Below are 25341 nucleotides of genomic sequence, written 5' to 3'. Positions count from 1 at the left end.
TGTTATTTATTCCTGATATACAGTACAGGTACGTTAACCTGTTCTGATTTAAATACAAATTTGGATTAAAAACAGAGTTAGGGAACAGAACTCATTCTTTACCCAGGGATTGCCATATTGGTTAATGACTGGTCACTTAGAGACCATTCAAAGTTATGACAGAGTCTCCAAAAGGTATTTATGACCTGGTTCCAAAGTTCTAACAGCTGCTGACACCCCTCCCTCCCACCAGTCATGGCTGCATTTCAGGCACTCAGAACCAGCCCACACCTATTGGTATTTACAGTGTCACAGTGACATGACTGTGATTTAAATTTTTGCCAAAAACCAGCATTTACCTATTTCTAGTGTTCAGCAAAAACATCGCACAGCAAATGCATTTGTTTAATGACCAGATTCACTTAATGATCATAGTGTTTTAACAACCACCACAAATTAAAGGTCATAAAATCAGAGTAGTCAGAGATGACCTGCTTTATTTATTTATTTATGAGACTTATATACCGCTTTAAGTACAAGCACTCTCTAAGCGGTGTACACCAGTAAGCAATGTATATATATATTTACATTGCCCCCAACAATCTGGGTCCTCATTTTACCTACCCCGGAAGGATGGAAGGCTGAGTCAACCTTGAGCCGGTGAGATTTGAACCGCTGACCTGCTGAACACAGTCAGCTAAAGTGGCCTGCAGTACTGCACTCTAACTGCTGCGCCACCTCAGCTCTTATGACCATCATGAGCATAATAGCCAGGCTCATTAGTTTTCAACTTTCCACTCTATGCTGAAAAGTATGTTAAAATGCTTGAATTGACTCCCAACTGAAGACAATAATTACCAACTAACTTCTGCATGACATTGTGATCTAAGTCTAGTTTTCTAAGTATCTTTCCTGGTACAGACTGCAGCATAGAAGGAAGACATTCAAGGAGTAAATACTTGGGCCAGTAAAAAATACCTATTCAATCCCCAAGTTCCAAGTCAAATATTTTATTAAACTTAGAAATAGGAACTAAAAATATAGAACAAGAAAAATCAGACAAATGACAAAAGAGCAACATGACAGTTTCAATTTCACATAATCTAGTTAATACTATTCCCAACCTTTATGAAGTCCAAGAAGGCAATTTTCCACAAAAAATGCTTTTCTGTTTGTACAGTATGAAATTGAAGATAAAAAATATGATATATAAAACAGCTTAATCTGGAAAATTGAGCAACTGACATATTTCCGATCCAAACGAGGCAAATGAAACTTCAGTTTGATGCCTTTGAAGTCCTCGCTTAATTGGCTAAACCAGCTATCTGGATGTGTTAAGGCTACAATTTCTGTAATTCCCAACCAGCATAGGCTAATGAACTGACTTGCATTACAAAGTTTACCACAATGTCCCCTGTACTGCAGGACAGAAATGGCAGCAAAATGATATATATATATCACAAATGTTAATTCATATGTAACACATTTCTACTATCTTAATAGAAATTTAACCTACAATAAAATTTACTCATTAAATATTCCATTCATCATGCTAAAATATTTAATTCTAGGATGAATTAAAAAAATAATCCAGACATATTATATGAATTTTTTTCTCTCTCTTATCTAGTAATTAGGGAATCCAACAGTTTGAAAACATATCAACTAAAATGGAATCAAAAAGATAGGACTAGTATTAAGTAAGCTTCCCCCACCTCCTTTATTTTTCTTTCTGCTATCTAGAACTATCGGGCAAAATATAAACTTCAATACAGAGTTATGGTTAGGTTTTGACCACTAGAGTCCCTGAGCTTGGTTATTTTCTTTACCAAACTAGACATCATTACTACTAGCACTGATGATGTTACCTAGTTTGGTAATGAAAAGTCTGCAAGAAAGCAACCAAGCTCAAAGAGCACCAAGGACCCCACAGCTCAATCCTAAGCTACAATATTTTCTCCTATCGGCAAACCAGGGCCCGTATTATTTGGAGCAAAAAAAAAGTAGAATTCACTTTCATTTAATTAATAAAACATTAACATTTTACCCTCATTTTTCATTCTGTCACATTGAAAATTACTAATTGATGGATCCTGGGAAGCTTTTTTTTAGGGCTTTGGAGGTGTGCTGTGAGCAGTGGTCTTGATCGCATATATTGGTAAAGGACCATTATTACCCAGAATTACTATTCTCTTTTAAATTAGAAGGTATTATTTGTGAAACCTCAATAAGAATAAGCACCTACTTCAGTAGCCTTCAGTAATGTTCATCTGTATTTACAGAACAGCATGCCGAAGAGAAACACAAGAGGCAGATTTGCTATATCCAAACCTGCAATGTGGAGCCAAAATATGAACTGTTCATTGCTACCATACAATCATTAGACAGTTATAAAACACAACAGGAAAATTATTTTTCTCCACTAATTTTCCTCATTCTCTAACATTATACCAAAACATGCCTTTACATTGACTTTGCAATTTATTCTATTTTTCACATGGTTTCCAAATACAATTTTACAATCTGTTGTTTTGCTATAGATACAGACCTAAAGACAGTCATGAAAATTGCATTCCAACTGTATGCAATGAAAACTGATACCATCTCTGAAAGTTGTGTCAGTGCTACACTTGATACACTCAGAACAAGCGACTGACTCAAACTTTCAAGATCACACAATTAACTTATAACAGTGATAAATTTATATTTAACAGTATAAAAATCCAGATGCCCTCTCCCCACAAAATTGCAATAATTCCAACTACTGTACACACATATGGTACCTAGTTAAAACCAAATGAAGTGGCTGTTTAATATTCACTCAAAAGCATAAAAAAACCATGAAAGTCTTTTTGTGCATTGTTTTGCTCCTCAAATGAAATGTATTTGCTGCAGCTGAAATTTTCTGCTTTTCATTAAGTCAAAATCAAATATCAATAAGCAAATATAACCAAGGCCAAACATTAGCTTCTATGAAATGGGTGCAAATTAAAACGGCAGTAAAATGCCAGTTAAAAAGTGTATGGAATTTCATTAAAAAAAAAACACACAATATCCGTTCAACTTCTATCTTTACTAAAAAGATATAGTTTCAAAGGAAACAAAAATAGTTTATTGTAGTAGGTGAAAATAACGAAGCATTATGTTGGCTAACAGCTTCTTAGAACAAAAGAGTCATCCATCATCCCTCCTACAACTGCATACAGTTTGTCAGATTGCAGTAAAAACCGTAAATGTTTGGAACAGGCAGTAATATTAAAATTAGGTAATAATTAAATAATAATATATAAAATATGCTGTTATTCCCCCCCCCAGAAGTCTGTAACAAATATGTATGACTTGAAGACCCTGATTTAATGAGACTGAACAGGGAAGAATGGAGCGCTGAGGTTGTAATATTTGTCCATCCATTTATTGAGCACAGCTGAGCAAACTCAGTAGCTATCACTAGAATGACTGTCAATAAGTTTTTATTTTCTTGGTAGGAAGCAATATTTACCCATTTATTGAAAATTCATTCTCTAAAGGATCGATCCCTCTAGATCAGCACTTTTAAAAAGCTTTCAAACTGGCATTCTAGTAAAGGATATGAAACATAGTAGACTAGACCAGAAATAATGTAAGCCTGAGCCTGTTTTTTTTTTTTGAAATTGAAGGTGCTGTCTCAGAATAATTACACTTTGCTTTGGAAAGCAAAATAATTACAAAAACAATTAAACACAAAGCGTCAGCATTAAGCAAGTTTATATATATCTATATATGTATATATTTACACACTGAAATTTACATTTCTGCCACTGAGTAACCCCATAGACAAATGCACAATTTATCTCTACAAAGCACAAAGCTTAATCAATTTTCTTTAGAGGAGCTGGCCATTTCCTTACTAATAAGCAAAACAGCCAACACAGCCATGAGTTATCATTCATCTTTCATAAAATGACCTGCACAGGTACCCTGTGTTTCACTATACAAGACCCCATTTCCATGTTGCATCCCACTTCATGATACAAAGGAGTTGACCTTTCTGTTGCATACAGAGATGGAAAAGCCCCCAATCCTCCTTTGAGAATTCTTGTGAATCTTTTCCTGAAGCTATGCAGTATCCCTTGGCACTTTGTGTAAGACCAGGAAATGATGACCGGTAACCATTCTTCAAACTGTTTTCAGCAGCATACGGGAGAGTGTAATAATGGGTGGTTCTTTCCTGTCAGGCCAGCTGACTTCTGCCATTGAAAGGGCGGACAGTAACAAAACTCAGGCTCACTACTCTCCAACTGTTAGTTTGCTCCAGTCTCAACATGCTCACTAAAAAATCCCTTACAAACTTCTTCCAAGGATAACAACATCTTTTGGAAAACCTTCCATTTTAGCTATTTCAAAGCATCCCAGTTTGCTGTAAAATTCCAGGATTCTTTTATCATCTGGTCTCACCTCACAGAAAGCCCCACGGGAACCTAAAAAAAAGAGAACGAGAGATTTGCAAATGAATAAAATCAAATGAAGACATTTGGTAAGAAAGCAGAAGCAAAGAGAATCTAGACTGGTGACTGAACACAAAACAGCATAGATCATTTTACACTCAGTCCTACAGTTTGATCAAAATTCCAATCATGCACAGCAGAATGATAAGTTTTTCAGTCTTCATGAAATTGCCAAGCATCCAGAAAGTCACTTCAGGCATGCCTGGAGCTCTTATAAAGTGCTCTGAAACTTTTTTCCCCAGGATTTTCTGTAAAACATAAAGTTCAAACTTCTTGGGCATATGGAACTAGCTTTAATTGGATTATGCACCTCAGTTAGAACCGTTGCTATTTCTAAACATTTCTGGAAAATAGTTTCATGTGAAACTCACTATGATAATTTAAACATGAATATTACATATCACTCTTAGATTACAAATCTGACCTCTTTACTCTGTGCTGAAAGTATCAATAAGCAAGGAATATGGTTTGCACATTCCTGATTAGTTACATACCCTACCTGATATTTAAGTGTGTAAAGTTATGACTTTTCCTGAACTGCAGAATGTAATTACTGCTCTTAATACCTCGGTAACTTGAAATGCAACAACAGCAGTTTACCATTTGCCTTGAGAGAGGACAGTAGGCAGGCCATCATGCTTTTAGCGACACTTGGATCTGTCACTTTTTTATGAATATCCATCTTTATCAGTGATGGGAAGTTGGCAAGGAATGTTTCTGGCAGAACGTCTTGCTCCTCGTGAAAGCTCAGCATGATTTTCTATAATATACAAATACAAACAAAATTCAGGAGGAAATAGGGCAATGCAGGTAGTCCTCAACTTACGTCCAAAATTGAGCCCAAAATTTGTTGTTAAAACAAGGCAATTAAGTGAGTTTTGTCCCATTCGATGACTTTTTGTCATAGTTGTTGAGTGAGTTACTGCAGTTGTTAAGTGTATCATACACTAAGCAAATTTGGCTTTCCCCACTGACTTTTGCTTGTTTGAAGCCGGCTGAGAAGGTTACAAATGGTGATCAGATGACCCCAGGATAGTGCAACCATCATAAATACAAGCCAATTGCCAAGCGCTCAAATTCTGATCATGCGACCATGGAATGCTGCAATGGTTGGAGGTGTGAACACTAGTCATAAGTCACTCTTTTTGATGCCACTGTAACTTCGAACAATCATTAAACAAATTGTTGTAAATTGAGGACTGTGTTCCACTAGAGCAGTGGTTCTCAACCTGTGGGTCGGGACCCCATTTGGGGTCGAACGACCATTTCACAGGGGTCGCCAAACAACGCAGTCTGCCATTTTTCCCCCTTTTCCTTAGCTGTGCTACTCCCTTTTATTCTATTGGCTTTTGAAAGCTAATAGAATAGACTCTCTCGAATAGAGTCTAATTCTATTGGCTTTCAAAAGCCAATAGAAATTGTCCAGGCTGTCTCTGCCCTGCTGAGCCCACCAAAAGTCCCATTCTGCAAACGGTGCTGCACCAGTTGAGTAGTCCTTGACTTACGACTGGTTGAGTAGCCCTCGACTTACGACCAGTGGGGGGGGGGATCGCGGCATTAAAAAGGTTGAGAACCACTGCACTAGAGTTCCAATTTTCCCTGTGCCTCCCTACAGCCATCAGGCCCTGGCTTTTTCTCCATTTCCCCTCATGCTGAATTATTTCTTCCTGGGCCACTCAAAATCAGCTGCTCCATTTGTGGAAAATGTTACATATACATATAAAAATGGTTGCTATGACAAACAATAATTCAAGGTAATTTTTAAGAATGAAATCCAATCTTTTCAATTCAAATTCAAACAGTAAACTGAGGATATATGTATTAATAAACATTTTTTGAGGCAAAGAGCTAAATTAATTTATACCGTGGGGTCTTATATTCTTTTTTAGACCAAAAGACCCGTTAGGTCTTATTTTGCAGCCGCCCGCCTGCTCCCTCCATCTGCTTGCCCGCAGCCGTAATGGCTTATAAGGGCTTCCCAGAGCAGACACACTTTTTGCTCAAATGGAGAAATGATGGGAGACTGGAAGCTTCATCTATTTGCTAATCGCTCCATTTCAAAGCGCTCCATTTGCAAGCAGGCAAAGCGTCCAGTCTCCATCATTTCTCCACCTGGGCGAAAAGTGTTTGGGCGCCTATAGGGGCACTTGGAAACAGAGCGATTTGCTCCATTCCCAAGTGCCCCTTAGGCGCCCAAACATATTTCACCCAGAGAAAGATTGGAAGCCTTGTCTGCTTACAAATGGGGCATTTGCAAGCAGACAAAGCTTCCAGTCTCCCTCTGAGCAAAAAGTGTGTGGCAGAGCCAGAGGAACAGGGGGAGGCAGGCAATCTGGATGTGCTGCGCAACCCTCTTGGCTCATGGGAGGCTTGAGGGACGGCAGCAGAGGCACATGGGGGGGAGGCAGGTGATCCCGAAGCGCCACCCACTCTGTCCCACCATCTCTTAGCTTGGCTGCACCAGAATTGCCTGCTTCCTTTGTGCTCGGACATACCTGTGCTGTGCCAAGGAGCTGGCGGGTTTCAGCTACTGCTGGACACTGTCGGCTCCCGCACACTCACTCTTGTGCTAGCCATACCCATCTCCCTGGGCTTATTTTGGGGGCAGAGCTTATATTAGGCCCACCCCAAAATATCAGGCTAGGGTGTATTTTGGGAGTGGGTCTTATTTTCGGAGAAACACAGTAGTAACTTTTTATCATGTGCATTAATAAACTTTGTAAGTCTAAAATTTGACCTGCATAAATTGTTCTCACTGAAGCATGTACTCATATTACTTGTTCAAATCATACATAAACTGGCATGACTAACCTCAGCCTCTGATAGTTCCTTATCGCCACTTGGCTTGCTATATTTCTCCTGCATGAAAGGAATCCAGGCAATTTTACATTTTTTAATGAAAGGGTTTACATCAACAGTACCCAGTGCATAACCACAGATGCCATCTTCATCTTCCAGAACAAAGCAGTAATCTGGACTCAGAGAAAGCAAGCCACCCACCAGCCTGAGAGGAAAGGAATAGTGAATGAGACCAAAAGCAACAAAAACTTAAATCACAAAAACTACATTAAATAATAGACAACAGCCCCAAAAGACACCCACAGAAAAGCAAAACCACTGATATAATGCATGGGAACAAAATGTGGAAGATCTGAATGAAATCAGTAAAACCTGTGCATATTACACAACACCTTCAAACCAAAAATATTCTGTTACTGTATGATTAAAGGCTAGTAGGATATGTGTTATGCTTTCTAATGAAACTGATATTTAAAAACTTAAAGAATCTGGTAATATCTTATGGGAAATTTTGAAAAAACTGTAGAGGAATGGCAAAAAGAGAAGATGAGGCCATACCAGTTCAGGAAAATACACACCAAAGTGGATTTAAAGAGCATTCGGAAAAAGCTGCCTTAGCTTAGATATTAAGAAAACAGATCTGAACTAGTCATTTCTTAAACTTGAAACTCTAGATCAAGCATGAAAAGGAAAAGGACAAGTAAAATAGTAAAGCTAGATCTACTAAAGAATAGCACAACAATCTGTTTCCCCTAAATTATAATACTAACATGAAAGAAATTTCCGAAGAGTGAATTTTTTTATAAAATATCTGCCTTTTGTACCAGTATTTTGTTGATCTCAACATTCTAATATTAAGTTCCTGATATGGAACAGTGACAGAAGATTTGAACAATTATAACTGCAAGATATGCATACCACCCTAGCAAGACATTCCACTTGAAGAAAAACATTCAGCAGAAAAATAACAAAGCAATAGATATTAGTTGAGAGAAATCTCAAATGTTCCAGTTAGGGACTAAAACTAATAATCCTACTTAAGCCAAATACTTAATAATGAAACAACTTTGCATGATTATATTTCAGAAATCAAACTTATTTAATATGAATCTTTCTTCGTTATTAAAACCTGTATATATGTATAAGTATGTATGTGTGTGTGTGTGTGTACACACACACACACACACTCATAATTTAACCTTTTCTAATATGGCTCTTTCACATTTCCACTCACTAATTAATTTTGTAAGTTAAACTAATGTAGCAACAAGGATAACCTAGTGAGGTGAGAGTCAATGAATCACGGGTCTGCATGACATGGCAAATGTTTTGTTTCAAATGTGAAAAATGCTGTGCCTCGAAGTTTGGCTGAACTGCTTAGCCAAACTGAAACTCAGAACAAATCAGGTTTTCTTTGAAAAAATAAATCTGGATGGGTCTTACTAAATGAATAAAGCAAGACCCTTTCTCCCATTCCCTTCTGTATGCCACATGCACAGGTTCATCTACCTATCTTTCCAGTAGCTTCCGTTCCCCACCTTTTCTTAGCGCCACTCCTGAGTTCTAGTTTGGTATATCCAACCAATTTGCACACTCCTTCCTGATTCCCAACACTTTCCTTTTATCATCACCCTTTAACCACAGCTGACAATCACATTGTACACAACCCTATAATGACTATATATCCCTACCTCAACTTAGCAATGTAAAGTAAATAGTTCTCTCTAAGTTAACTGCAGTATTAGGCTTTGAAAGTCATCCAAAGTTTATTAACTTCAGGAGAAATGTTTATATTATATTCATAGTTCATGCTATATAAATTTGTTTGCTTCTAATTCCTAAATATTTAATAGTCAGATACATGATTTAAAACTTTTAGGGCTTTTTCTCTGAGATTTTTAGTTGCTTTCAGAAATGAGAATCTTAAACATTTGTAATGTATGACCAATAATTAGTTAACCCCGTGTCACCATAGCTGTGAAAACTACAAAAATGTCACAATGCACAAATGTAATATACAATGAATTGTATTACAGTTTTTGATAGGAAGAGGTATACAATGCTGTACAAATAGAATATAAACCCAATACAATCAAATTTCTGTCAAAATAATACATACTTGTCTCCAATTAGATCTGGTTGACTATGAAAAGGCTGATCAGTTTCATCATTATACATTTCTCTACAAATCTTGTACACTGATGCCTAAAGACACAATACATAAAAATATATTTAAACTCTGTGACAGCATGTTATTTTTCTTTGGGAGTCATACTATTCCAATATGAAACAGACATACTCATTTATTAGAGTCACGGTTCTGTAACAATTCATATTTCACAGATTTTGCAATTACTGACAATAAAATGTAATATAAATTAAGTTGGATTTATATAAAAAAATACTCTTGAAAACTCCACTCAGCACTGAAATTCACTGGACAGAATTGAAAGGATATTGATGTATAACATTAGTCTTCCATTTTCTTTGATTTGGCATTACAAAACTCAACATTAAAAACGTTCAGACTTAGTTTTCAAAGTATCAGGGATATGCGAAGTTCTGATTCAGGTGTATTATGAAGGCAATCAGCCAAGTATCAAGAATACTTACAATTTTTTTTAGAAATACAATAATAGCAGCAAACTAACTATATTCTACCATTTGGGAAAATTTTGGCATAAACAATGCCAGGACTGCATGTTATTTACAATGAACCTGGAGTGCATCATTTAAACTTACTTCAATAATAACCTTTCTGGAAAAAGGAAACAGTTGCCTAGATTAAGATGTTCTCTCAAAAATCGAGTTTTCATAAGACCACAAAAGAATTTAGGTTACCTCATCTTTAGGAAAATAGGGCCTGATGGTGTAGATTTTGGAAGTAGGAGTCAGAGGAGGAGGCTGAAAGAAGAGGTCATTTGCTCCTTCAATAGGCAGCAAACGCTGTGAAAATAAAAAGTTGATGTAAGTGAGAAGCAAGAGACAATACATTCTTGGGTGCGCACTGCAGACTCCCAAGATAACTTTTGGTATTGCAGGCACCCCAGAGGAAGATAGGGTTTTGCAGGCTTTACAAACGTAAGGACCATTTTATCTGAATAGAAGTCTAAGATACACAACTGTTACAGCACTTAACATTAAACTTATTTTTTGCTTTAGTATTATCTTGCCAAATCTCATCTATGTTCTCAGCATAAGATAGCCATGTGCCAGGAGGAAAGGTTTGGTCTGAAGAGGGTTAACTGGCCAGAGACACTAACCCAAAACAACGTGCTGACTCAATTGGCTGTGCGCAGAGAGCACCTGTGAGGGGGAAGAAAGTAAGCCCCTGAAAAGTCCATGAACAAATTCAAACACAGAAAAAAACCACTTTTAAAACTGATTTTCCAATTGCTTTGTCAAGAATGCAACCAATGTTTGCTTTGAAAGAGTTCTTAACTACACTACATCACGATCTTTTTGCTCATGGAGTTCTCACTGGAAGACAAGCAGGCGCGCATTGTGCAATTGCGGGCGCAGATAAAAACGCTGTGCGACCTGCAAAGAAACAATGTGAAATGTACAACTAAAGCCGCTGCGCTTCGCATGCGCGTGGGAATGGCAGCATCTCCTTGGGATATTACTGTAGAAATGGGAGGAAAATTATTTTAAAACAACCTATTAGGCTATTTGGGTTTTGAACCAGAAAGCCTTCGGCAGACCAAGCCTTCAAGCCCTCCGATGTGCAAAAAAAAAAAAAAAAAGATTTCTCAAACAAAGACAATGTCATTCAGTTGTGAATTCATATTGATACCTGGAACTCTCCTGCTAGACCACCTCTAAAGGCCCAGGGTTCTTGGTCTCCACTTAAGAACTGTGCTGAAGATTGACTACGACACCCTGTGGAGATCAGATCCAAGCGGAGAATGTTACGAGAAGGGGGATTGTCCTGAGATACTAAAATGTCCAACAAGCTAACACATATTTGTGGGAAAAGCTCTCTAACTGAGCTATTATCCAAAAGCTTGCTGGGCTGTAATAATGTTGCACAGTACATAGCTTCCTAATCATAAGGCGCTTGTCTTCTTTATTAATAAAATCAAAAGAATGTTACAATGATAGCTTTAGAGCGCAGACAGTCTACTACTGCTAAAAGCTGCTAAGATGCTCCATTTGATACAGGTACATGAAATATACAACATATAAGGAAACAAATGTCTGGTTTCACCCAGTAAGGGACGTACAGTTACTAGCCATTACCACAGCCCTTTAAAAATACTTGGACCTGTCTGAAGTCACATGTTCATATGGTTTAAACCTTGCCAGAAAACTAGGTCTGGTATGAGATAATATAGCCCAAACAGCTATGCAGAACAAAAACCTCTTTTTCAGAGATTAGAAACCAATATTATCTACTTCTCAACCACACAACACAGCATACACTTCATTACCAAGAAAGGCAACAATGGCTTCAGTTACAATTACTCCACAATTATATTAGAAACGGTGTAATTTCTGACAGCCAGCCTTACCATATGCCTTTATAATTTTTGGCATAATCAAGAATGAAGCGATAAACTTTAAATTGTGATTCAATTCTGAAGAAAATTCTGTTTAAGACATTAGAAAACCAATCAGTATAATTAAGCTCTCAAAGAGGAGATAAATAAATGATGTGAAGAGTATATCACCCATCTAGTTTTCTGATAAGATAAGCTGCGCAAGTTTGTTTCTTCTTGTGGACAGCAATCTACTTCCTGTTCAAGTAACAATCTCAGATCAGTAGTCACACACATCATGCTAGCCAGGCAGTCTCAAAGCGAATCAAGCTAGATATTGTTCCTTGGTTTCAAATTATAAAAGCAAGCCTTTAACACAGCAAGCTTGAAGTGACCCAAAGAGCCCAGTTTGAGCTTCAACTGCTTCTATTTGCTAGTCTCTCATATATGGAGACTTTATACAGAACCCCTTCACAGATAACTTGAAATATTTCTCCTTTGAGATTACACTGTAACTAGCACTTCAGCTATTGTACATTTTATAGAGCTGCATGAATGAAGAGCTGTATGAATGAAAATCAAGAGTTAATGCCTAAGTCGCTGCGCAAATGTGACTTCAGCCCATGCCTACAACCCTAATCTGAGCTGCCTCACAATCAGAACTTTCCCATGTTAAATTTATTAATCACGACCCGCTGAAAGCATCTGGCGTGGTCCATCCAATAGCAGTAGACACTTGTGCTGAAGATTCTCCCATCTGCACACATTGGGGAAGAAGACAGTAGAAGGCATTAGTAATCCATAGTAGAATTATCTACGCTAGTTATATAAACTGAATGCTAGCTGGATTGCAAGAAAAAGTAAGAAAATCAGCCTTCAGTGGACCACTAAGCATTTGAACATTCACTGATACTGTTCCGATTTAACTTTTTGTACATTGCAGTTTAATATTTTGTGCTGTTATAACTAAAAATCTATGTTTTATTATATAAATGATATCAACTAAAAATCAGTAACCATTGGTATCAGTCAGAATTCACCATTTATTTAACCCCTTGTATGGGTAAAGTGTAGAGTAGAACATGAAATGCACAAAAAAGGTGATCAATTACTGTCAAGAGAGCACCAAGTGGAGCAACCTGTATAGCTAAAATATAAAAGAGTGTATATTCTAGTGGATTTTATTTATATTAAATTTTGTTTGTTAAGCTTTTGGATTTAAATTTTATTTTTTCAAGAATCAATTAGTAGCTTGAGAACCTATTTTACTTACTATTACAGTTCTGTCTGGTTTAGCTCCACAGTAAAATAGAATGACATACTTAGTTCATTAAGAAAATTACTGCTAGGTAACTTTAGTCTTGATTTTAATGCTCACATAGGCTCCCAGCATCTTTTATTCAGAAGGTAATGCGTATTATTCAGTTACTTCAAATAATATTGCCTCATAGTTTGGAATCCCATGCTCAATCCATTGATTTCTACCCTATGAAAACAATGCCACTATTTCTATGTTGCATAGGGATACCATGACTTGCTGTGTGCCTGTATTTTTACTTACAAAATTGCACAGCATGCTATAAGCAGCATATATTTGTCAATTTAGATTGCTTACTCTGTATTTCTAAAAATTTAGAAGCTGAAACAGTCTATCTGTTGAGGCTGTGGGTTCTCCATCCCAGAAGGTTTTTAAGAAGAGACTGAACAGCCATCTCTTAAATATGGTTTAACTGATTTCCCTACACATGCAGAGGTTGAATTAGTTGTTCTAAGAAATTCCCCTCAGTATACAATTCTATCAAATGGAAATTTTGTATTTCTAGTCCCTTATATTGGCCCGTTATCTTTATAAAACAAATTTAGCCTTTATCTTCTGTTTAACAAGCCTAATCTTTTGACTTGATTAGTTTGTCACTGAATTGCAGTAAAGTAATTGCAGAGACATTTTAGCTTGAAGAGAAATCATAATCTTAACCTACATATCCATGCAGTGCTGTTTTTGTCTTAGCAAGTTAGCTGACAATGTTTAATGAATTGTCAGAGAATAATGTTTTTATCCAACTGTGTAACTTTCTAATTGGTGTATCTCTTTTTGTCTTTATAATAGAAAAAATATTTTAAAGACAATAAGGATTGCCTAATGCTATTTTCTTGTTCTTTTCTTGGAAATTATAATCTCTAAACTTAATCCAAGGTGAACATGGAAGCAAAATAAGTCAAATTCTTCACAAAAATATATTCACACAATGTGTGCTACTATAATGTTCTAACTCTGAATGATTCACTTTTTTATCTGGGAAAAATTACTCCCATTGCAAAAATTCTACACACTAAAAGCTCAAAAGTGTTGGCTATCTTAAGTTTCAATCCAAGGTTCTATTTTATGCAACTATTTATATAATCTTAATGACTTATGTGATCCAAGAACTGTAGGCTGATCCAATACAGAGTAGTGAGCTGATGAAGATATTTGTGACTACTACAGAAATGGTGACAAGAAACCATCAGTTTTGCTGCCTGCTGTGTACATCAAACAAGTCCACAGCGTATTTCCTTACAGCTGGATTGAAACCTGAAAGTGAAATGAGGTCACTAGAGGAACCCAGGCCATGCTGGTGCTATTCCCAAAAATATTTAATTTTTAAAAAGCTGCAGACAAAAAAAAAAAAAAAAAAATAGCTCTTGGTTTTGGCTTCAGAAACCACCAGTCTAGCATAAAAGCAGACTCCAGAGCTCTGTAATGTCTTACCCTTGCCCAAAATTAGGCTCCTTGCAAGTGTCAAAGCAAATCACTTTTGCACCAGAATAGCCTTATGCTAAAGCTCGCATGCGCAGAGAAAGGCTACAAAGCTCGGCTCCCTCTTGGCCAAGCCCAGTGAAAGGTCACATCTGCAACTCTTCTGTTAAAGACAGCAATAACATTATTGAAACAGAGCAAGCAGCAGATAGCTGAGGTATGGTCACATTTCATAGTGTCATTTCCAATTCTGCTAGAAGCCTGAAAATTCTAAATAATGTAGTCCAGTGTGCATTCAGTCTGAGTCAAAACTCATATTTCAGAAATAAACTTTCAGATTAATTAGCCCAAGGAAAATATATATATATATATAAAAATCAAGAGCTATTCAGTATAAGTTCACTTGTGCTTTTTTTTACCAGTTTAATATTAAACCATAAATAATGCACAAAAACAGAAATAGTTTAAGTACAACGTGATCCCGATATGAAAATATTTGACATTCTCTTTTTCCCGTGGGCTAATTGAAGACAAACATATATGCTAGTTGCCACTATAATTGGTTCCTAAAGAACATACCTAGCCACTGCACAAAAGATTTCACCATTGACATGATGCTCTTGATATCCCAGACATAGGAGTACATGTCATAAAGGATTGTCCGGTTGGCGCAGTTGGAAAGACGAGTGAACATTCCCATCACCAAGCTACACATCTCTTCAAATTTTTCTGCTCGACCACGCCATTCTTCAATCTGATAAAATTCATTCAAGTTATTTATATTCCATTTTTATCAAGCGGTTAAATACATATACACATAGACATAGTCCTCAATTTACAACCATTCATCTAGTAATCGTTTGAAGTTACAACTGCATTGAAAAAAGTGACTCATAACTGGTTTTCACATTTACGACTGTTGCAGCATCCCCGTAATGTGATCAAGATTCAAGTGCTTGGCAACTGACATGTATTTATGACAGCTACATTAGGATCACCATTTGTAACCTTCCCACCTAGCTTCTGGCAAACAAAGTCAATAGAAGAAGCCAGATTTGCTTAACAACCACAATTCACTTAACAACTGTGGTAAAAAGATCTTAAATGGGGCACAGCACATTTAATAACTGTCTTGCTTAGCAATGGAAATTTTGGGCTCAATTTTGGTCATCAGTTGAGGACTACTTGTTCTTAATTCTATCCACTTTGCTTCCCTCTGGCCAAGAAAGACTCACCCAAAGTCCATCTATCTCTTCCATACCTATCAACAGTTAACCAAGGAGTTGGCAATTCATGCAGAGTGTGATAAATTCTATAGTGTAGGCTTTCCTAACTGGACTTATTTGTTTGGAACTGGACATTAATAGCAGAGAATTCTGGGAGTTGTAGGCTCAATGTAACTAGAGAGTAAGGTTAAGAATTACAGGACAAGGAAACGAACATCCATCTGTCTGCATGCACATTTTCCTCAGTGTTTTTTTTTATATCAAGTTTATCCCAGAAGTTTCCTTAGTATTTTTTTGCTATCGTGTCATCCATAATACTAAAAGATAATAAAAGAGTCACTCACTTTTTCAGAATCTTTTCCTTTGCAATTCACACTGACAACACTGCTATTTGCTCTGAGCCATTGGAATTCCCGTAACATTTGAGCCCCTTTAGGTCCATGTTCATAGGGCAAATAGAACAAATCTGCAAGTAGCTGTAGATCTTCTAGAGTCACCGGCTCAATAGCATATAATGGCTTCTCATGAGGACCAGGCACAAATTGTTCCTTGTTAATCTGCTCATCTGTCTGCATTGGGGCAATATCACTACCACAGTCCTCCTGCATCGACATTTCTGGAGATTTAGATTCCACTATGCTCTCTTTATCGGTATCCATTGGTTTTAACTCTTCTGACATTTTTGCTTCAGAGATGTCAGTCAATATTTGGCTGATATTCTTGTCAGCATCCTCTTGCTTTTCCACCACCATATCCATTGGTTCCTCATCTAACTGCTTCTTCTCTTCCTCCTCTTTCACTAGAGTCTGTGACTCATTGCTTAGGGCAGCTCCTTGAGTCATGATGGGCTCTTGATATACAGTAGTAACCACCGTGGTAGAATTTAAAGAGGATGGTGCAATTAGAGGTACATCAACCACACTTGTTTTGGCTCCACTGTGGGCCACCTGCCTACCTGTGAAAACAGAGCAGATAGGCAATCTTTATTCTTACCTATTCAACTATTTCACATAAATATTTTCCTTCGTATAGTTAATCTGTACAAAAACATAAATATGGAGTATTCATTTTGTTACTAAGATTGTTGACAAGTCTCATTTGATTTCCACATCATGATTTTTATTAATTTTTTTATATATAAAGAATGCAATAAGACATTTTTGGAATATTGTGACTTAAAATCTGATCCCTTTTGATATCAAGTTATTTAACTTTCTCAGAAATACAAAAATAGTGAAGAAATAATGTACTTCTTTTTCAACCTTTTCCTGGCCCTAAAGAAAGCATTTCCCTTCTACTGCAAATAATGGAACGGAATGTATTTAGACTTCTCCATAGGTTACATGTGGCAAGAGCTTGTGGGACAGAGTTTTGTACTATCTTTCCTTGTGCTCTCTTCTGGGGCTTTCAATGATTCCATACCCTGAGTTTAGAAAGAATCAGCATGGCAAGTAAATAGGACAGGGTAGGAAAATTTGATGTTCTATCCATTTTTGTTATGACAAAATCTTTCAGACCTGAGAAATCAGAAAAGTAAGCAACAATGGCACATCTATATAGAATTCTCTGGTTAAGAAATAGCTCCAATTCAAACAGTTCAAATAAAATTCAAAATATTTTGCATAGTTTTATCATGGAGAACAAAAGGAACTCAAAACTTCCTCTCTGTTTGTCCTTGGACTACAAAGTCAAGTGTTTCTTATATTTAATTATGCAGATATTTTTAAATAAAATGTAAACATTTTTAGAATTTCCAAACCAGCAGGCTTAGAAACAATTGAGAGTTTTTATAGCCAGCACCTGCATAAAGAGCTATAGAACTGGGTCCAGCAAAGAAACTGTAATCATTTCAACGCTGTCCTTCAGTAATATGGTAACAGCACAACTACATTTCTCTGGTTATTTGCTTGAGTATTCTTCTTCATCCATATTCTTACACAGTTGCTACTCTTTGCCCTTTGCTCTATACCAGGCATGTCAAACTGTCAGCCCGCGGGCCGGATGCATCATATTGAAACTGTGCCCACCCCATTGCCAGCAATGGGGAAAAAGTTGTGATACGTGACGCAATGTCACGGGTTTGACATATGTCTGCTCTATACAGATGAACTAAAAAACACATCACACTGCTTATTTATAGATTTGGCTACCTAACCAAAAAAGAAAGCACAACAGAGCACACTAAATGTTCATTATATTACAATCAATAAAATAATTATTGGGAATGTTGTTGTATTTAAAATTTCAAACTAGTGTTGGGAACACCAGAGTTCAAGTCCACCCTCACTAGATCTTCTAGTTCAGTGGTTCTCAACCTGTGGGTCGGGACCCCATTTGGGGTCGAACGACCATTTCACGGGGGTCACCAAACAACACAGTCCGCCATTTTTTTCCCCTTTTCCTTAGCTGTGCTACTCCCTTTTATTCTATTGGCTTTTGAAAGCCAATAGAATAGACTCTCTTGAATAGAGTCTAATTCTATTGGCTTTCAAAAGCCAATAGGAATTGTCCAGGCTGTCTCTGCCCTGCTGAGCCCGCCAAAAGTCCCATTCTGCAAACGGTGCTGCAAGTTGTCTGCAGCGAAGGCCAGCTGTCTGGAAGCTTCCACCTCTCCCTGCTGAGCAACTACTAAAAATGTAAGTAAAAGAGGGCCAGGGGTGGGAGGTGGGAGGCCGGCGGGCGCAGGGAGGGTTGCTGGCGCGCATGGGGCCTGGCAGGTGCTTTACCTCCCTTGGGCTGGGCCAGCTGGTGGCCTAGCCGGTGGTCGGCCTGCGCCATCTCTGCTGCTTGCCAGTTACACATCAGCCGGCACAGGGGGCGGCACTACGCATGCGTGACGCTCCCGGGCAGGGAAAGTCCTCGACCTACGACCGGTTGGGTAGTCCTCGACTTACGACCGGTTGGGGTCGCAGCATTAAAAAGGTTGAGAACCACTGTTCTAGTTAAACCTACCTCTATTGTGGGGATATAATGAAGTTTACACAAGATCCCTACATATGCTACCTTGAGCATATGTAGGGATCTACATATGCTCAAGGATATAAAAGATAGGATATAAATATATCAAACAAAAGTACTAGATAAAATGAAATCTTTTTCTTGGGAATAAAATAGCTTATTTGAATCTCCTTTGCCTCCACATTCCCTTCAACTAAGTCTAGGACATGGTAGCACTGACATAACCTTTTAAATCAAGTCTTCGGATCTCAGTGGCATGAAAAAGTTAAGCTTTGGATATAATTAAGAATACAGAGCACACAAAATACAGAACGCCCTATACTGTTTTGAGCTCAAATGTTTTGTAAACTCTAACAAATTATGATAATACATAATTAAATGATATAGTTTTCAATTTGAATCTAGATAAAATCCTTGCTTTTCTCTCCATCTCAATATTATGATTGAGTAAAAGACTGTGTTAGATGTAGCTTGATAATATTTACTGTGCCTTTTATTTATGTTTTTCCGTCTGGAGAAATAGGCATAATTTTGAGATAAAGAATGAAGTGAACATGTAACTTACTGGATGTCTTTAGCTCATCCACTATATTCCGATCAAACCTTTCTTGAAGTGCTCTTGTCAGATAAAATAAAATTGTCATGTACGCGCCATTAAGATTCCCAGTAGGAAAATAGGATATAAATATAATGCAAAATAAGAATTTATAATTTTAAACTAAAATAACAGTACAGGAATTTTCTTTAGCATTTTGTTTTCCGAGAGCAGGAAATGTTCACTTGAAGAACATTCTTCATTCTATTCAAGCTTAAAACCGAAACAAAACTATAAATCTTTCTTACTGCTATATTGATGGGGTACTGCAAATTCCTGCAGCCACTCTGTTAATGACAACTTCAAAGCCATCTGTGGGCTATAAAGAACATCTGTTTCAATATCTTCATCACTTCCTTCATTTTCTAGTTTAATCTGGATTGATATTGTACTGTCTTCAGTGTCAGCTGCACAAAACACAGGAAAACAGCATATTAAATGGTAAAAGCAAGAATCAAAATTGCTATGTTTGCATTTAAATAGAATTCCTTTAACTGTTAATACCACCCATTATTTTAAGAAGATTAATATAATTCTTCATTGAAGTAATTTGCAGTTGTTCTAAAGTTTGACCTTTAAAATTATTAAAACTGGCTATGCAAGGCAATCCTACTGCAGCCAGATAAAATTTGTTCCAAATTAATAATTCCAGAATACACAGAATTAATTTGGTGTTTTGCATAAAAATCAATTATTGATCTCCTTAGTAAGAAATCCCAAGAATTAGAAGCCTAAGAATTTTTTAATCTGCATCTTTGTCAAATGAGTGATCTAATAAGAAACAGGTATCTAAACTTTAATCACATTCACTAATAGCATTTAATCTAGTATTTTCTTCCATTGGTTTGTTTTCCTCTTTCATTATTCTTTTTTGTTAACATACTTGAAAGCTTCATTAGTATTAGCTCTGGGGAGCCACTGTATTCCAGATGTCAGCTACAATTTCAAGCCAGTAAGCCCAGGTCATGCTACATGTTTAATTTAGCATTATCTGGATGGGTTTTGATTGCTGCATTTCACTTTTTACCATAGCTGTCAACATTTTAAAGTTAGCAACCTTTTAAAATATTAACTGGATTGCAAAATTTTCCCTGCCAACCATCAACAATTTGTTTTCATATTAGATAATGCATCGCATTTCCTAAAGAAAGCCATTTGATTTGAATGTAAATCTTTGTTGTATGCTGTCCAGAATTGCTTTTGTGAGATGGGCAGCTATATAAATTAGATAGATAAACATTATTACATAAAACAGTGTGCATTATCCAATCAATCAACTCACTCATCACAACATCTTTCCTCACTCCATTCATGTTGGATTTGTACCAAGTTGCAAGAGTGTGAATTGCAACAAAATTAGCTTCAAATTCACAATTTGGATTTGTCAGGACCCCTTTTAAGCGTGGTATGAGTTCTGTTGATCGGCCTTTATATGGCCCAAGAAACAGTCTTTTCTGATCATAGTCATTAGCATGAATGTTGTCCCAGATAACAGGAGCTCTGCGAATTATTTTTGAAACCTCCTCAATGGACTCCACTGAAATTTCTTTAGATACCACTTTGGGACCTAAAATGGAAATAGTTGGATTAAAAAATGTGGACATAGTATATTCAAAAGTAATATAACATTTAAAAATTGCACTAAAACTTTCATTTAAAAAGGCTAAATTAAGCTGGTGATCCTTGCTCAAATTTGAGCGAAACATTGATGCTCACCTGTCCATAATACATCAATTGCTGGTAGCAGTTTTTCTCCTACAGTTCGCAAGTAAGGAGACTGAGCAACATTTGGATAACAGAAAGTGCCACAATATTCTGGAAGAGAGAAAACAACATTTTTAAATTGAAAGCCCAAAACAGGCAAAGAGAACTTTCCTGCCAAGAGAATTACTGTAGATATTGGAAACCAGATATATGAACTATGTATCTATATCTTAGTATTACCTAAAATTATTAAAGTATTTATAATATACTCAAACTGCAAGATGAGCGGCATATAGATTCAATAAATAAATAAACATAATATACAAACAAAATAAGCATCAATATTGTATTTTGAGTGGATTAAGAACCCACTGCGGGAACAGGCTAGACTTTCTGGTTATTAATTTAGAGTTCTAAGAGAATGCAGAAGCTTATTGTCAGAATTTTTCAAGTCAAACAAGTTAGTTTTCAGAGTTAAGAATAAGGATATGCAAAATATTCCATGCACAAAGCAGCTAGTTCTGATGGTCTTTGCATATAAGAAACAGGGTCACTTACTCCACATTTTAGGATCTTTCCAGAGTAAATATAAATTTAGGTAATTTATAATTATCTAAATTACAGTTCGATAGTTCTGTCAATTCTGTTCCACAAAACATGAAAACAATAAATATTTCAAGAAAAAAATATTTTAAGCTTTTAAACTTGCAATAGTTTTTTTCTGAATTCTAAAACAACATATGAAGATGTGAAAATATTCCTGGAACATGCGATATCAAGCCTATATCCAATTTTATAATTAGTAGCTGTATTAATTTTGTAACAATAATAAGTGCCACCAATTTAGCATAGCACAGTCAAAGAAGTTTTATCATCAGTTGCGCTCTCTGTAACTTTACAGGCTGAAAGGGAATTTCAAAATGAAAAATATATGTCACTTTATCTTGTCTAGTTTTTTATTAATTTGCTAAAATTGAATGAATTATGCAGTGAAAAAATTCATTCATTCACTCATTCATTCAACGATGTATATGACCACCCATCCTATGAAACATAACTCAACACAACTCTGAGTGGCTCACAAGAATTAAAAAAAAAACATTAAAACAACAAAAATCTGGTATCCAACCAACTATCTCTAATCCAACAAAAAATACAATCCTCAGGTACCAATCTCACCTGATCTGTGGGAAAAGCTTTTTTTTTTTTTTTTTACAGCTTTTCAGAATGCTACAAGGTGGGGGGCCTATTGGATCCCCGTGGGAAGAGGTTCCATAAGTCAAAGGCTGTTTTGGAAAAGGCATGCTTCGTAGGTCCCATTAGATTTAAGGGAAGGGATCTTGAACATGTCCATCCTATCTAACCTGATGGGCAAGCAAGAACTCTCATGAAGAGCAGTCCAAGAAATAACATTGCCCTGTGCAATGTAGAGCTTTAAAGGTAATAATCAGTACTATATATTGTACCTGAAAAGCAAGTGAGAAGCAGTAGTAGTTCATGCAACAATGTAACATGGGCAAACTGTGGGACATCCAACACTGGGCACACCACTGCACCCTGGATCAATTGTAACTTCTCAGTGGTCTTCAAGAGCCCATCTGAATAACTATCAGCAAGAAATCATGCCAACTGGTCACAGAGTTCAGGTGGAGCTCTGTTTACCGCACCCTCCTAAAAGGGAGTTAGTTGCCTTTCCTATGGTTCAGAATTTAACTTAGCTCAGCTTACCTGTGGGGCAGAAGAGGAATTTTTCTGGTTCTCCAAGATATTGATAGATTTCATTGGTGATTGAAATCTGAGCATGGGCAAAGGAGCTGAACACTTCTTTATCTGCTGCACACATATTGTGATCAATGTCATCAAACAATAATGCAAAACATTTGCAACCAAACTGAGAAACCTAAAATAAAGACAAAATGCTAAGCATTGAAATTAAGAATTAACAAATCTACTCCAAAGGTAATTTATTTCATTTTTAGATCCACAGTTCAGGTAAAAAAAACCCACCCCCTAGCCAAAACGTTTTTTCCTACTTCAATTGCACATAGGTTTATACAGGAAGAATAAAGGAAGAAAAGCAAAGCAGAACAGTGAGAATACATACATTATTGTATTTCACCTAATTTCATGCAAAGCACCTAACACTGCAATATGTCACATTATTTCTGCTACGTTTCACCAAATACAATATTCATTATGCAACAAAAAAGTGCATGTGCATATAATTGCAATCAAATGTTACCATTTCCTTCATAAATCAAAGAAACACTTTTAGTAATGATGATACTGGATTTGTGTACATTTACTAAAAATAGTTCATTAACCTCATAAATTATTTTTCAGTTACAGCATGATGTGGAAAACTAATTTGAGTAAGTCACAAAATTCTCCAGATCTAACCACTAAATATTGATGCTACATTTTTACAAAATCAACTGGACTGAGGCTGACAGTTTCCTTCAGTACCTCATGAATATATTTTTTTTATTTTTCAAAGAGAATCTTTTGAAATGTATTTATAGAGAAATACTATCTGAAGATAACACTGTATCTTCACACTCCATGGCACTGTTAAGTCACCATATGCATCAAATACTGTATCCAGCTTTTCTTCCTCAATTTTATCTTTATAAAAACTCTATGAGGTAAGCACATACAGGTAGTCCTTGATTTACAACCAGTCACTTACTGACTGTTCGAAGTTACAACAGACTCCCTCAGGATACTTATGACTCATATTCCAAGTTCCAATGATCAGGGGCCCCTCGGTCACATGACTGTGCTTTAAGTAGTCAGAAACTAGGCAACATTTACAGCCATTTGCAACATCCAATCACATGGCCATGTTTTACTTCCAATTTTTGGTAAAACCAGCCCATAGCAAACCATGGATTTGCTTTAGGGCCATGGTGTTCGCTTAACAACCACTACTAGAAGACTATAAAATCAGGTTGGTTACATGAATCACCCAATCTACAACTATCAGGAGTTACAACCATGAAGGACACGCTCTATTACAATTGTAACTTGTCAAATGTAGTACAAAAATAGTTCTGAAAAACTCATGCACATGGAACAAAATCAGCACCAAATATTGCTTGATAATATTTAATGAGTACATGCAATAAAATTAAAGTCTGTCAGCTATAAAAAATAACTACAATTGTTCTAATCATTTGATTCATGTCAGATTTCCATTGCTGCAATAGGCCTAGGCTATAACCAATAATCCATATTACAAGTTAGCACAACAGGGCCCAGTATTTCAAACAATGCTGCCTGTGAATAATTATACTATAATTATACTTTAATTATGATCTCATTAACATTTTAAACATAATATACAGAAATGGTCAATACCTGATCTAGCTTGCGTTTCAATGTAGATACTTCTTTAGGGTTTGAGAAAGTAATATCAAGTCCAGGGGAAATGGCATAAATAAATTCTATTTCATATTCTTGAGCTGCTGCAATCAGAGTCATGAGCTGTTCTAGAAATAAAAGCCATTATTTTAACAAGAATCGACCATAAGTTAATCTATTTCATCAAATTAAATATATTGGTTTTATTTTTATATATATTAAAAGTGATTAAGGACATTAATTGGGGTTTATATCATGTTTGTGTACAGTATGCAGAGTCTGGATTGAAAAAGTATATGAAGAATATTGCTAGTTACAAATGGCTGGATTGGTAGATACTGAAACACCTTTGATGTAAGAGAGATCTATTCTGTTGATAGATTATTTCTGTGTTACATTTAATTAGTTGAACAACTTTCTGATGAAGTTGCTTGGGTGTCTATTGTATTGAAGGAAGTCTTGCAAGTAATTAATTCTGTTTTGTAGTTCTGCTGGGTTGCAGTAAAACCCACTTAATATGGTTTTAATGCAAGCTTTTTGATGTTCATGTAAATTTAACTATTAAATTTGGCTTATATGGGTAACTTTTCTTTGGACTTTGGTCTCGAAAAGAAAATATTATTGGCAGTTCTCTTCCTTCCATCCAGGACATAGCATATAAGCACTGCTTGAGCAGGATCCGCAAGATTGTCTGGGACACTACACATCCTCTTCATGACCTGTTTTCCTTGTTATCTTCTGGGAAGAGGCTTCGTGGTAGAACATCCAGATTGTCAGTTTTGTTCCATATACTATTAATCTTGTGAACTCTAAAGCTTCCTCTTTCCACTATGTATTCAAGATGGACAGTGATTAATATTCATGTTATTTATATGTAAGAGTGTTAGGTTTATACATATATTGTATATAGCATGTTTAAATGTGTTATACATGTGTACACTTTTGAGAGCAAGCAACAAAATTTCATTTTTAATGTGTGCCAATGTGCCCACAGTAAAAAATGACAATAAAGGTT

The 25341-nt window shown here is 36.3% G+C and overlaps 1 protein-coding gene across 1 annotated transcript in view; it reads right to left on the bottom strand.

The window, feature by feature from the left end:
- Positions 1-973: 973 nt before the first annotated feature.
- OGA (O-GlcNAcase) overlaps positions 974-25341 on the bottom strand; it is a 32413-nt gene continuing 8045 nt past the window's right edge. Inside the window, exons 4-16 of the mRNA XM_039331138.1 lie at positions 24324-24454; positions 22692-22863; positions 20976-21074; positions 20542-20826; positions 19508-19666; positions 16051-16661; positions 15060-15234; positions 11059-11144; positions 10104-10208; positions 9382-9467; positions 7275-7467; positions 5064-5223; positions 974-4436 (exon numbers count right to left, since the gene is read on the bottom strand). Of these exons, the coding sequence (XP_039187072.1) occupies positions 4300-4436; positions 5064-5223; positions 7275-7467; positions 9382-9467; positions 10104-10208; positions 11059-11144; positions 15060-15234; positions 16051-16661; positions 19508-19666; positions 20542-20826; positions 20976-21074; positions 22692-22863; positions 24324-24454 (2399 nt within the window). The 3' untranslated portion in view covers positions 974-4299. The remainder of the gene's footprint in view (positions 4437-5063; positions 5224-7274; positions 7468-9381; positions 9468-10103; positions 10209-11058; positions 11145-15059; positions 15235-16050; positions 16662-19507; positions 19667-20541; positions 20827-20975; positions 21075-22691; positions 22864-24323; positions 24455-25341) is intronic.

This window comes from Crotalus tigris, unplaced genomic scaffold, assembly GCF_016545835.1.
Source record: "Crotalus tigris isolate CLP2741 ecotype Arizona unplaced genomic scaffold, ASM1654583v1 scf7180000024434.1680833, whole genome shotgun sequence".
Classification (NCBI taxonomy): domain Eukaryota; kingdom Metazoa; phylum Chordata; class Lepidosauria; order Squamata; family Viperidae; genus Crotalus; species Crotalus tigris.
Note: the sequence above shows the minus strand (reverse complement) of the source record. Positions and strands in the feature narration are given on the sequence as shown.